Below are 14,706 nucleotides of genomic sequence, written 5' to 3'. Positions count from 1 at the left end.
GGCACCAGTCGCCCATGCGTATTCATTAGTACATATGCATAGCTAATGAAATTCTCTCTCTTTAGGATGTATAATTCACTAATAACAAGCTTTTATTGGGTCTAGATTAGCTTTGGTAAAGGAACTGGGAATAAGGAACTAGGAATAAGGAATAGGGAACTGGGAGTAAGGAATTGGGAATAAGCAGCCAACTTCAGCCTCATGAGAGAAAGCAAACTCCAAGAACTCCAGCTGTTTAGCATTTCCATGACTGCATCTGTCCCCTCCTTCCCTTTCATCTTCCCGACATCTCTGCAGTCCTGATTTCATTGAACATTTCGTGCTCCCATTCTAACACTTGGTGCTGGCACTCTGTGGAGTTCCAGTAGAAATAAAAGGGAGAACTTGCATTAGATCTCTTTTCTCCACTTTCTGTGTCTTTCTCGGTCAGCCCCATGCATTTCAGTTCCTTCCCTTTCTTGGCAGTGAGGAGACGATAAGACGCTAAATCTAATAATTATGATGCCTATATTTACAGCTTTGAAATACTGGGAGATGAACCTTTGATCAAAGATCCTCCCAAACGCAATAGCTCATCAGGCAAATATGATTAACACACACCACAGCTAGCAACACTTCTAGCTACCTCCGACCTGCTCCCACAGGTCATACAGCCAGATACTTGCTTACTGCTGGGCTAACTGGGGGTGGCCTTTGGCACAAAACTAGAACAGGCTTAAAACTCATGCCTGCATTTTGCCACCAACCTCACTGGAACAACATGGAACCATTTAGAGCAGGGGTAGGCAACCCCCGGCATAAGTGCCAGAGTGTGGCACACAAAGGCATTTTGCTTGACACACGTGCTTCAGGTCAGGTGGCCAGGAAGGGTTCGGGGCTGTGCTGCTGTAACAAGTATTGGGCCACTCATGGCTCCCCCACTGTCTGCCCCTGGCATGCCAAAATTGTATAGGTTGAGGTTGTGGGTGTTTTTGGCACTTTGCCCAAAAATGTTGCTGACCCCTGATTTAGAGAGACTGGGGCACTGGTCCTATTGCAAGTCATTCTAATTATGGTCAAATGCAACTCTACAAAAAACAAAAAGGGCTGCCTTACTGGCCCATTAAATTTTCTTACAACATAACAATGTTGACATAGCAAATGTATATATTAAGGGTCAGAATAACACTGAAAATACTGAAATAACTTCCAGATTGTAGTGCAGTAGTAATAATAACAGTAGGAAGTATCCAGTGTTTATGTAACAGATGCCAGAGTGTTTATTAAACTTTCCAAAATAGCTATAAATAAATCTTTTCATCCACCAGTGAAATGCAGCCAATATTTGGGATGGAATGTGGCAGGTGCCTAGTCCTACTAGCACACAGAAACGCTAAGCGACATTTTGGGGCAGGAAGTGAAGGAGAATATGCCTCTCATGCCAAAGCATTTTATAAACCATATTTTAAAGATTGCTATCTCAGCCCTGACACGGAGCTCTGCAGTGAAATTTGGTTTCACAGCAAACTGTTACAGTTCAGGACAGGAAGAATATTTTTCTCAGCCAGAAAATGCATTTTACACCAAAGAGGATTACAAACTGTGTTGATAAGGGTTACCCACTTACCACTGAAATGCAGCTGCTCCGGGGGTGGAACACAGCAGCCATCCTGGGTGGCAGCATGAGGCTGTACAGGCTGTTTAATCAATCCCAGAGCCAGAGAGAGCCATGGGGTCCATCTGTGTCCTCCTTTACACCCACTACAGTGGCGTCATGTGTCTCTTGTCTCCCATGGGACAGCCAGGAGTCCACTGCTGGACTGTGTCTGTGCTGTTGGCTATAGCTAGTGCTACCACCTCAAAGGCATTTCACTTAGAGTGAATCAGGTTTTCCTATCCTGCAGAAATTTTTGAGACCTAAAAAAATGTCCCATTCCACAATTTGACAAACCCAAGAGTTCTTGAAGTTTTTTAGGATAGAGAGAGGTACCCTAGCATGGCTAGTGGCCTGATGGGCACACACCTGAGATATGTAGGTTCACACCTCTGCCTGCTCTGCCATTCTCCCAACATCTCAGGGGAGGGCACCAGGCCACAGGCCAGTCTCAGCATCTCCTCCTGAACCAGTGAGACCTTTCACAGATAATTAAACATCATTGGTGCAGGGACTCACATCCCTTACCTGGGGTACTGTGTCTAGTTTTAGGTCCCTCTTTTCAAGAAACACAGAGACAAATTAGAAAGAGCGCAGCAGAGAGAGACAAGAATGGTTCAATGTCTAAAAATCTTGATTTTCAAGGAAGGATTGGAAGAGTTGGGACAATTTCATTTTGATAAAAGAAGAATGAAGGAAGATTTTATAACAGTTTTCAAATACCTGAACAATAGTTATAAAGAGGAGGATGACAAACTATTCTTTGTGGCTGCAGGGGACAGGACAAGGAGCAATGGTCTTAAATTGCAACAAGGAAAGTTTAGGATAGATACTAGGAAGAACTTTCTCACTGTGAGGGAGACTAAGCACTGGAGCAGATTACCCAGGAAGATTGTGGAATCTCCATCCTTGAAAGTTTTTAGAGTAAGTTAGCTAAACAGACGTCTGGAATGGTTTATATTGGGATAATCCTCTCTTGAGCACAGGGTTAGACTAGACAACCTCATGAGTTCTCTTTCATCCCTACCTTTCTAAGATTCGATGGCTTTCCCACATCCCAGCTGAGTGCTGAGACCTATTTGCAGTTCTGGGTCAGAGCTTCTTCTGTCCTTTTTGTATTTTGACCAAAATTCCATCCCGGACCTGAAAAATCCTTCTTGAGAAAAGAGTATAATGGTAGTACTACACTACTCCATTCCTTTGCAAAGCTGCAGTTTCAGGAAACACATCTTTCTGGTGAAAAATGTTGTCAAAAAATGCCTGTCCCACTCAAGTTTTGTTGGTGGTGTCTCTCATCTATTTACTCTTGGATGCAATGTGAAGAGCGCATTGCAATGCACAACACTATAAATGCAAACAGATTCTGTAGCCAGTTAGCAGTTGTTACTCTTACCTTGTGCTCTCCCTGTCTTTGAACCCACGAGTTCTCTCTTACCTGCTGCTTAAGGCAAAGTTGTACAATTTACTGCTGGGCACAAGGGGGCAAGGCTTTGCTACACATCAGCTGCTTCATGTACTCTGTCTCAGTATACCAGAACCTTTGGGTCGTGACCCAAAAGCGGGTTGTAAGAATATATGAAAGGATTGTGAACAATCATGGAAAAATGTGGAAAACCATGGATTTTCTCCTTTAAAGGAGAAAAATGTGGGAAATCATGGGTTTCCCCTTATGGGGGCTGCTTGGACCTGGGGAAAATGGGAGGAGAGCGATCAGGCAGGAGGCACCACATGCATGTGCATGAACACACCTGCTGTTGGCACCCAGGCAGTGTAGAGAGTAAGCCTATGGGGCAGGGAAGAAGAGGGAAGACCCACACAGATGATGCATGGGGGGGCATGTGCCCCCCCTTCCCAGTTTTGTGCACCCACAGCAGGCATGGGGCTGCAGCCTGGCAGAACCTGCACAGGTTGGAGCTGCCTCTGTGGCCCAGCAGACAGGACCTGGCGCAAGAGAGCAGAATAGAGTGATTTCATAGATTTCATAGACATTAGGGGTGGAAGGGAAGATCATCAAGTCCAGCCCCCTGCCCCAGGGGCAGGAAGTCAGCTGGGCTTATAGGGTGGCGAGACTGCAAGAGGAGTTAAGGACAGGAGGTGGGGGGCCATGCTGCCCTCATTGCCTCCTTCTGCCACCACTCCCCGCAGGCCGTGGCTGTAACCTAGAAGGGAGATGGGGAGGTAGGCAGTGCAGGCAGCCTGAGGGGAGCAGTGGTGGCCATGATGGCATGGTAGAGTTGCGGCCCAGCGTGCAAGTGGCTGGCAGTGGGAGGAGGTGAGGGCAGCACAGCCCTCCCCAATCCGTTACTCCTCACACTAATGGTAGCGTGGCTGACGTGAGGGTCCTGGCGGTGGCGGCAGCAACGAGTCTTGACGCCCTGCTCCAGGTCCCATCTGCAGGGCCATGGATGCAACTCTTGCCTGTGCTGGTCTGGCCAGGCTGCAGCCCCATGCCCACTGTGGGCATATACCCCCTGTCCCCACCCCACACTCCCATCCCTTGCCCTACACACTGGGTGGGCTGGAGCCTGGGTACAGGGGTGGGGCAGGAGTGAGGGGTACTAGCAGGGCTGGAGGGTAGGGGGCTGTGGGTTGGGACTTGTGGGGCACCAGCAGGGCCAGGGAGCTGCAAGTCAATAGTGAGGGGCACTGACAATCTACTTCGTGCAAATTGCACAATGATGAATGTCCCTTGGGAGTAATGGAGGGCCACATGTTGATATTGCTGTTAATGTTTTCCTGCTGATGTTGATTTCTGTCTTTAAAACTAAGACTGTTGAGCTGCTTTAACTTGTAGTGTGTAATATGTATTTTGGGGCCAAAATACTTGTGTGTTTTCTTCTTAAACTATTTACTGTACTGGCCATCAATGTTTACAGATGAGTCCTGGTACAAAAAAAGGTTGAGAACCACTGCTCTGACACCCCAGTTAGTGGAAGCCAAGCCACCATAACTTAGTCCTCTTTCATTAACGGTGGGTTACAAGTTTCAGGTTTCCACTTGTAGTATGCACATGGGCTGTTACTGCAGAGCAGCTGAAAAACAGTGAAGGCCTACGTTATTTCACCTCACCTTAATTTGTTCAAATGCCACAAAGGGGCACTGATTACTGACCACAGTCCTTCTGTACCACCTTGAACAAAATCCTGAATAATAATGATTATTGTAAATGCAGCAGTGTTTTTGTGCAGGTGTCTGATAAAGCTCAAAGAGAATGCTTGCAAAGGGATAAAAAAAGTTTTGATTCTGCAGTGTCTTGTACTTTAGGTCTTCATTTACTACTGCATGCAGCCACATAACCATGTGTGTAAAGTACCAAGTCAGCCTGATGGCATTTTAGTCCCTGCTAATGGCAAGACAAGACTCAAGACAATGGCAAACTGAACCTTTTATGTGCAGTATTTTGTACTCCATGAAATTTTAAAGGTTGATTATTGTGGGGACTGGTATTATTTTAAGAAAAAAAGATAAACTTAACATTTTATTCTCAATGCCTTATTGTGGATCATCAGGGCTTTAATTTGGTCTGGTTTTGGTGCTTACGATCCCATTCTGTTCTTCTACTGAGGTATTGCAGGGGGAAAATATTCCTTTTGTTTCCTCAGACCAAGCTTATTTTCAGAAATGAGAAGCACTCAGCTGCCCCTCGCTCAAAACTGTGGGATACTATGATTAGCAACCACTGGAGGAAGTGTGGTTTTAAATCTTGACTACAAGCCTGTCTTGCATATGTGAATAGCAGTAGGGTAATGTTGCCCCTCTCTTGGTTTTGAACACTGCCCAGGATACTGTCACGAGCCTTGTTAATAAATAGATAAAAATCTGATGGTGTTTTTAAGTACCTTGCTCACATTTTCTCAAGGTGCCAGCTGTCAAAATAGTGTCAGCTATTTGTACAGTGCAGGTTTCCAAAGTTTATGCTGTTGAAGGAGACAGTAAATGGGCTGTCAAGTCAGAATTAGTAATTATCTCCCTGTCAGACAAATACCAAATTGATTCCCAGCCATGTCCTTTTTATCATACCATGACCTGTAAATGGGACACCTATGGTTATATGGGCCAGAAACCCTATTTGCACGCCTCTTTCAGCTGGCTGAATTCTCCTCTTTCTTTCCCACCTTTGTTCATTCTCCCAGGTCTCTCTTCTCCTTCTCATGTGGGCATTTCCCATGCTTCTGGACTTTGGTTGTTGCTGCATAGGGCTGGGTGGGAATATTTGTCCCTCCTGCTACTGTATCAGGGTTTTTTTTAAGCCCTCCTCAGGGGCATTGGGTGTTGGCTGCAGACAAGGCGTGGGATTTTGACTGGCATGTCCCAATGCTCCTACTGAGACTTAAGCCCAGAGGTTCCTGGCTAGAGGGTCCTGCCCCTCTGCTCAGGGTCAGACTGACTGCAATATTTGGAGCCAGGAGTGAATTTTGCTTCACGGTCAGATTGGTGTGGATTGGGATTTTTATTTTTGTTTTTTTCTGTAGTGAGGGGCATGACCCTCTTCCTACAGTCTCTTGAGCAGATTTTTAACAACCTTTGTAGCAGCAGGACATTGTCTGCTGTGGTCCCCCTACTTTCCCTGTGTGTTATGTCTTGTGTTGTGTCAGAGTTCATTGTGTAGTTTTGCTAGGAGGTTAGACTAGGGGTGGGCAAAGTTCAGGTTGTGGGCCAGATCAAGCCCGTGGCAGACTCCACTTCTCCGCAGCACCTGTGGCAGCAGGTCCTTCTGGCTGTTGCCACCAGACACAGCCCAGCTGCCCAGGCACCCTGCACCCACCACTGAGGTAGGACCTGTGCAGGCAGGACACCCAACCAGGCAGCTGGGATGGGGTTGCAGCTGGGAGAGAGATGGGTGGGCAGGGCCAGGAGCTCATCATGATTCTGCCCCAGCCTGGCCCTGCTGTCAGCACTGCAAGATCCCAATGCCAGACCCAGCCCTGGAGCAACTTCCCACCCAGCTGCATGCCCTGCCCACGTGGCTCCTGACCAGTCTCTGTGGAGACCCCAGGAACACAGGGTTGTGACAGCACAGGGTCACAGCCCTGCGCCTCCAGGATTTCCGTAGACACTGGCTGGGAACCACATGATCAGGGGCTGCTGGGAAATGGAGTCTGGCTGCCAGCCAGATCTGTCATTCTGCCCACCCATGGCTTAGACCATAGTTTCTCAGCCTGTGGTATGTGTACCCCTGGGGGTACGCAAGACACAGGCAGGGGGTATGGGGGTACCCCAACACACTCTCTTAACCTCTTTTCCTCTCAAAACTATGGCAAAAAAATTGGTGCAATTTAAAAAATTAAATTCCCCAGCAATGATTTGGTGATCAGCCCTCCTAGCTTTGGCCAACATCACCTCTAGCCCAGGTACATACTTGAGTTGTGCACCCCTGGTGTAAAAGGTGGCAACCCTACCCACACCAGATCAGACATCTGTCATATCACAGCCTTATATACACAGCCCTTCTTCCAAATATGGCACACATTAGTCTGTAAATATAAAATCCCCTGGCAAATTGAATGTTGGGGTACTTATTAAAATTTTCAGAAGTTAGGGGGTACTTGCTACTTAAAGGGTTGAGAAACACTGGCTTAGACAATGGATTTGTATGGGATGGTTTGGATAGGGAAGAAACTGCCTCAGGCAAGAAGTTGGACTAGATGACCTGTGGCAGTCCCCTTCAGCTCTACTTCCTTATGATTCTAGGATTCCTTGCTCCTATTTTGTCATCCTTCCTTTTTCTTTCTTCTATCTTTATAACTTTGGGTCTGTCTATTCTGCAGTCACAAACCCAAGTTAGTTTGTAGTTGTGGTGCCAGAAGCAGTGTATCTGCCACATCATAAAGCTGAGTGCAGGCTAATTTTCCCTGCTTCTTCGGCAGGTTTTGCAACCCATGATAATGCTGTGCCTGGTCTGCAATGACCACCACAACTCACGTGTCAAATGAGCTTGTGTATGTCAACACCCCGTAGTCACACTCTATAGCAGTGCCTATGACTAGTCTAGATTAGGAGGTGAGATAGTGCAAAAATGTGCAATTTAGGTATAGACTGCAGTGTAGCATAGAAATATCCATGCTGGTTTCTACTGAGCTATCTAACAGTCTAGCCACAACAGCCAGGAGTGCACTGCAGGCTGGAACACCTACCTGAGAGCAGGGGATATGAAGCCCATGCTAAGAGCTATGATGCAATTGGCAAGATCACTACTGCACCAGACCCTTTCTCACAGACTGGCCACTCCACTTCCATATTTTTTAAATCAGTAGGCCACTACTGCTAATTCAGCACCTCTGCTCAATGCTGTACCCTGTCTGATGTACATGGGATGAATAAAAATAGGGTTTCCCCAGTGAGAGAGTGAGTAAGCAGATAATGTATCTAAATACAAATGACAGGGAGAACCCTAGAAGTGTGAAATACCCACATTTAGCCTCAAACCCATTTGAATAGAGACTTGGTCACAAATGTAGCCTATCTACTGGAAGCACTGGGCCAAGATTTTCAAAAAATGGTTGCCTAAAGTTAGGCTTTTAAGGCTATTTAGACACCTGAGTGACCTTATTTTCAAATGTGCCAAGTACCTTCCAGGTCCAATAAACTTCAGCCCTTTTGAAAATCAAGCCTAAATAAGGACTTAGGCGCTCATGTTTTAAAATTTTGACCTGAGTAAGTAAGTATGAGTTAAAACTATTTGCACACCTGAGACAGTCACCCCGGCCAAACAACCAACTCTACTCTTCTGACTCTGCAGGGGCCCCTGTGCTCTTCAAGATAAATTAGCAAAGAATATGGGGCCCCAGAGCTTCCTAGAAGGGAAGAATGGAGTAGATGGGAGACTTCCAGGTGGAAACCCACTGTAAATGTCTGGAGATTCATCAACCAAACCCTACAGGATTCACAAAACCAAAGAATAAAAGGCTTTATTGACCCTCCTCTTTCAAGACCTTTAGGAAGAAATCAAGAAGGAACAGAAAAAGGCCAGTCCAGATATAAGGAATCTGAGGGCCAGGAAAGGGCCAATATTATGACAAGAGTTGCAACCTTCAAGCTCCAGTCTATGCCCTCCTTTGCTGTGGCCATTGGGAGGGAACCACTACATAGTTAATTTTTATTTGTCAGCCTTATTCATGTTTCTCTCTTTATATGCAGCTGCTTGTGTTATTCATGGAGATGCAACCATCACCTCTCCTGCTACAGCACGCACGACAGAGCGACTTCCAGTGGTGACTATCCCTGAGCCATGGCCTCCATTTGTGACTCAGACTCCAGCCAAAGAAAAAGCCAAAGAGGGAAAAACCATGGTCCTAAATTGCCAGTTTCACAGTCCGAGGGGTCCTTCCCTGGCCAAGCTGATGGTGAAGTGGTATAAAGAGGATGAAAAGGGATCCAGGGACTTGCTGGAGAACAATGTGACCATCTTGGCTAATTACTCCAGGGTTTTCCTGAGTGGGGACTTAACCCAAGGGGATGCTTCCTTGACTATCCTCAATGTGACAGCAAGTGATCATGGCATTTATTTCTGCCAGGTGATGCTTTCCAGTGGGAAGGTGTTGACAGGGACTGGCACAAAACTCAGGATCAGGAGAGCACTAGGTAATGCTCTTGTGTTATTCCAGTTCTGTTCTCCTATCTTCAGGGTTGATCTGTGCAGTTGCAGATGGTAGGGGCAGGCAAGCATTTTGGCTTGGAGCTGAAGGAATTGGTAATAGATTTTCAGGGACTTGAACAGAGTAGGATCATATTTAGATACTTAAAAATATCTAATACGTGAAGTGGAATCTGGTCCTGAAGGCTTGTCTACACCAACTCTCTGCTGAGCCTGGTAATGTCACTGAAAAGCACTCCCCATCCACTCACTCACCCCAAAGCCTGGAAATCAGGCAATGCACCTGCCTTAGATCAGCCCTGAATGTGCATCAGTAAGCGTGGGTGACTGGTGTCTCCCAAGTCTGGGAGGGCACCAGATCGCCAATCACTGGGGTCCCGCAGCAGCCGATTGCCAAGCCAGCAGCGAAACTGGAAGTGCACTTCCAGTTTTGTGGTTGGTACTTCCAGAGGGTGCACAGTCAATTTCAGGGGGTGTACATGCACTTGCATGCACTCCCTACATGTCCCCAATGCCAATAAGCACACCCAAAACAAAGTAGCTCATTCACTCAGGGCTGCTTTAAGGTGGCTGAATTGCCTCATTTTCAGAATCTGATGCATATTACATGAAACTAAGTGGTTGGAGTTTGCTTCTCAATGGTTTCACCAAGTGAAATATAAACACATGCCCTTAGCACAGATCTGGGCCTCCTAAATGAACTGGATAATATTAGAGATGAAAAGAGCCTATGAGCTTGGCTTGTCTACCGCTTGGCCAAGCTGTGGACCAAACCACTGAGCTGCAGTTTAAGCTATTCCCTTACCTTTGCCTACTTGAGTTTTGAATGCCCCATGCTATGGTGCTTTTCTCACTTACAAAGTAAGAGATCTCACTGTGAACACATTCTTTGCTGAAGACCTGCCTGAGATTTTAACTCATTTCAATCCTATGTTCTTACCTCCCCTGGGGCTGCTGGAAGAAATCCATTTAATTTAATTACTTCATGCCCTTCTCACTGGCCTTTGATACTACTCTTCCCAAAATCTTGCCTTCTTTCTGTCTCACTTTTACACGACATATGGTAAAAATAGTAAGTCAGGCCTGTGGCAAAGGCCTTTAAACCTTGGTGACTTACCTGCTGGAGAGTGTCTTCTGTTGCCTGCAGGCTCAGATCCAGCAAAGTATTCACTGAAGCAGATACTTATATTAAAGAATGGGGAGCATTCTAAGAAAGTGGAATCATTATATCTGGTAGCAGATGTCTGCAAGTCCCCAGGTGCATGCAGATCTTTACTCTCCTTTTGAGAGTTGAAGTCAAGTTACAAAGATGGTTTCAAAATATTGCCAGGTATTTCTTTTTTGTTTATGTGACATGAGTGAAAAATACAGGGATGATTCCTGTAAACGCAGTCAGCATCATGATTCACTGTCACCTCTTGCACAGAAATAAATCAGCATGAACCACAGGTCAATACACTGTCCCTGTACTGTATTGCAGCCTCTTGCCCTGTCCTGAAACAAATCAATGTGATCTGAAGCATAATATATTCTCCTCCCTGTAGAGACCTGCAATGTCTTGCCCATCAAGAAAGCTATATAATCATATCCCAGGAGGCAGCCTCTTCTGCAGGAGGCTATTGTAAACAGTTACATCCCAATGGTCCCTTCTGTACTGCTCTACATTGCAGATACCTCTTCAGCATGTCTTACATCTCTCTGCCTTTACCCCTCCAGGATTGTTTGGTATAGAAGAATCCATTGGAACAATCATTGGGGTGGTGGCAGCTGGTATCGGAGGTTTGGTGGTTCTGATCATCATTTTAACTCCTCAGCTAAGAAAGTGTTTCCTGTGCCTAGAACAAGGACCTCATCAAGGTAGGCAAGAGTGAGTGAATGTGCAGAACAAGTTTCCTATAAATGTAGGCAACATGTTATATGTACCTAAAGTTTTCTGACAGCTCTAGTAGATGTTAGACCCCAACCTGCCTCAGGTTGGGCAGGTGATTTGCTCGTCTAAAGACTAAGAGATCACGATGAAATCCAATCCCTTCCTTTTTCATGGCCTTATGTGACAAAGTATTTAAATAATATTTACCAATTCAGTGGAATCTAACAGGGCCCATGCCATGAGGCCATCTGCTATAGCCTTGAACTTGCAGCCTCTGGACTGTCAACCATGCACCCTAATACCCACACCATCTGCTTTTTACAGTCCCTTGCCTATGCTAAGTATAACTAAACATGTACATAGAAGCATATCATTCCCCTACCAGGCATGCAGAGAGATTATCCTGTAGCACATCCTTCTGAACAGCATATGTCAAAGATCCCCACCTTCCTTGTATTCTCTCCAACCCCATCTATTCTGAATAATTGTTCTTACCATCCTCAGTTAACACATCAAGAGAACATATTATTGCAAGGGCAGCCAAACTATTAACCTTTCTAGCCACAAATGGAAATCTTGATGTAGCCAAGCGCTGCAAGATGCACAACTTTAGAAATGCACTGACCTCAGAATGAACAACCAGCATGCAATGTCCCACTTTCAGCAGCTATGTGTTGTTAGATGCCTTCTTAGCATAAAGAATGAGCTGAAAACTGAAATTAGAAAATGAATGAACACAGAGAAAAAGATTTTATTTTTATTTCACTACTATTCTTTCTTGAGGAGCTGTATTTAAATTGCCTGGGAGCATGAACAGTGGTTGGGGGGGCACAGCTGCACCGGTGGTGGTGGGAGCGTGGCGGCGGGAGCCCAGTGGTGGTGAGCAGGGAGCTCCCACAGACACTGCCACTCATGGGGGGGTGGGAGTGGCAAGTGCTGACTATGGCTTGGGGACCACCTGCAGGCACCACCAGCAGCGTCAGCAGCATCCAGGGGCAATCATGGACTACCTGCAGACCATCTGCAGGCACTGACAACAGTGTTGGCAGTGCCTTTTTGTAGGGGTGCACCGCCACGCTCAGGGGGTGCACGAGTACCCACATGCACCCCCTACACTTTGCCTCTGCCTGGGAGTTGCACATAGCTCATGAGCTATGATTTGGTCACTACTGTATTACTGTCTAAAGCAGTTCTTTTCAATGCTTTTTGAAAAGATTTTGAAAGGCACCTCAGGGTGCTGCAGCATCCTCAGTTAGAATCACTGGTCAAAAGAAATGGAGGTCCAGGTTTTCAAAAGACCTCAGTTCCCCTTTAGGCAACAAAAACAATGGATTTTCTAAAGAGCCAGGCTGACCTGAAACATTCATCATGGGAGATGCTGGGAGCTGAACACTTTTGGAAATCTTTATATGTCTAATGAGGAATTAGCTGTTTTGGAATTCCAGGCCAAATTGTGGGTGTTGACCCCCTGAAAACGTGGCACCAACTTCAGCAAAATCTGGTCTACACATGAACAGAGTTATTAAGAGGCTGCCTAGCTTCCTCCAAAGTAGGACTGCCACCTAGTGGAAAGTGCTCATGCCCACACACCCTGCTCTTTAAAATTTCCATTTAGTAGGACAGGACGCCTACTTGATCATCACTGAGGTGCATAAGGTTTCAGGTTGATTCCACAAATATCTCCCCTAGCAGCAGCTCCTTTTGGCTAAAAGACTTCCCTTTCCAAACTATATGGCTACCCAGATTTCATTAAGCTGTTTACCCATGAGACACCTATGAAAGCTTGGATGTGTAGATGACTTAGTTGTGTTGTGCTTTATTTGCATCACTCACTCATTCTCTCCTTTTCTCCTGGCACAGCATAGCTTGAACTGCATGGTTCCAGAAGACACCAGAACATCCAAAGTCTAAATCATTTCTTATATGTAGTAACTTACCACACTCTGTAAACCAAAATGAGGTCTCCATATTCTCTAATAAAAATGTTTGCTTTAGTACACGTACCTTCTTTTGGTACGTTTACCTACAAAGCAGCACAATCAACTTCCTTATACATTGTGAACCAAAACAGCCTTTCATAAAATGTTTATTTTATTACCAGATAAATCCTGGCTAGTTAGTCTACAGGTCTTGAAGGCTTGGGGTTTATTTCTCATGTGACGCATCAAATATCTTTCTTTGTCAGCATTTCATATTTTAAATGCAGCATTTTATATTTCAAATCATGGTGTCCTAACATTGTGAGGCACTGCTGGTGCCACACTTTCCTCCCAACGAGGATCCCCCTGTGTTACCTGCCCAGGAGACAAGTGGCCTGGCATAGAATTATAGGGGGGCTGGCAGGGACCTAGCCCAAGCCCTGTGCAAACTATCCCAGACAAACCCCAAGTCCAGAAACTAGGCTGCCACCCTCACACAGCAGTAGGCATCACCCCTGGCACATAAGGCAGGAGGACTATGGCAGCCAATGTCCTGTTGCTGCACAGGTGGTGAATAGATGCTCGAGAGATCCCAGGTAGAGGCTGTGCACCACTGCAGAAGGCGGCAAACCCCACTCACTCTGCACCAATCTGAGTGGGGGTAAAACCCCTTCCTGCTCCCAATGCAGTGTCGGTCTGACCCTAAGCAGAGAGGCAAGACCCTCTAGCCAGGCCGCTGCAGGGCTGGTGCCAGCAGGAGCATTGGCACAGCCCAGTTTAAAACCCACCCCCAGCCTGGCTGCAACCAACACCCAGTGCCCCTGGGAGGCACCCAGTGCCTCCAGCCTTACAGAACCTAACGTGGTGCCTCTGTAAGGCCCTGGGGGGAAGTGCTAGGTATTGTATGGGGCTTGCAAGGCCTCCCCTCTTGCCCCAGGCCTTCCCCAACTCTAGGGGCAGCCTCAGTCTGATCTGTGTATGCCATGGCCCCTCGGCACCCAGCATCTTGGCAGGACTGGGCCTGGTGGTTGCTCCTTCCCCCTCCTGAGGTGATTCCCAGTGGTGCCAAGCCTGCCTCCCCATGCATTCACATGGGCAGAGCCACACTGCAGCACTGCACCTCCCTGCCCCTGCATGGGGGCGCCACCCCCCGTGCGGCCCAAGTCCCGATTCAGTTCCTTTGGGTTTACTCTGTGTCCAGGGCCCACAAAGGATCTGAATTGGATTTAGCATGTTCAGATTCTTCCCAGGCCTTGACATGTGACAAGAAGCGAATTTAAAGGAGCTGAGTCTGAATGAACTGAATCTGGTTTGGATCCTTCCCAGGACCTTGATGTGGTACATGGAGCAGATGTGAATCAGATTCAGGTCATTCACATTCAGTTTTCATGGCACACCAGTTGAAAACCACTGCCCTACAAAGCCATCTCTGGTCTATGCCAAGGGCTGCTTTCTTGCTCTCACACCCCCCAGTGGAAGCCTCCACTCAGCTTTGCTACCAATTTCCATCACCAGCAGCTATGGGGAGCAGCAAGAGTAAGTGGAGGCTGCAGTAATGGAGCAAGAGAGCACCCCTCAGCACAGGGCAGAGAAGGCTGAGATGGCCACTTGTCACTGTAGAGGGGGTGGGTGGCACATGGTAGAGAAATGCATGAAGCATGGCAGAGAAGGTGCCCCCACGACCAAGTGC

The 14,706-nt window shown here is 46.7% G+C and overlaps 2 protein-coding genes across 6 annotated transcripts in view; one reads left to right on the top strand and one right to left on the bottom strand.

Moving 5' to 3' along the window:
* GRAMD1C (GRAM domain containing 1C) overlaps positions 1-1,668 on the bottom strand; it is a 125,851-nt gene extending 124,183 nt beyond the window's left edge. For 3 of the 4 annotated variants that reach the window (XM_019527554.1, XM_019527556.1, XM_019527558.1), the window contains exon 1: positions 1,607-1,653. Coding sequence is in view for 1 of the 4 variants with exons in the window: in XM_019527555.1 (XP_019383100.1) it covers positions 1,607-1,663 (57 nt within the window). In the remaining 3 variants the exon portion in view is untranslated. Of the gene's footprint in view, positions 1-1,606 lie in introns of all 4 variants that reach the window. The other variant, XM_019527555.1, reaches the window with a different exon arrangement.
* LOC109304752 (natural cytotoxicity triggering receptor 3-like) overlaps positions 1-13,094 on the top strand; it is a 20,387-nt gene extending 7,293 nt beyond the window's left edge. Inside the window, exons 2-4 of one of the 2 annotated variants that reach the window (XM_019527561.1) lie at positions 8,771-9,214; positions 10,944-11,084; positions 12,958-13,094. In XM_019527561.1, the coding sequence (XP_019383106.1) occupies positions 8,771-9,214; positions 10,944-11,084; positions 12,958-12,962 (590 nt within the window). In that variant the 3' untranslated portion in view covers positions 12,963-13,094. Of the gene's footprint in view, positions 1-8,770; positions 9,215-10,943; positions 11,095-12,957 lie in introns of both variants that reach the window. The other variant, XM_019527560.1, reaches the window with a different exon arrangement.
* Positions 13,095-14,706: the final 1,612 nt, after the last annotated feature.

The sequence above is a fragment of the Gavialis gangeticus genome, unplaced genomic scaffold (genome assembly GCF_001723915.1).
Source record: "Gavialis gangeticus isolate Ggan-Ray unplaced genomic scaffold, GavGan_comp1, whole genome shotgun sequence".
Lineage (NCBI taxonomy): Eukaryota > Metazoa > Chordata > Crocodylia > Gavialidae > Gavialis > Gavialis gangeticus.
Note: the sequence above shows the minus strand (reverse complement) of the source record. Positions and strands in the feature narration are given on the sequence as shown.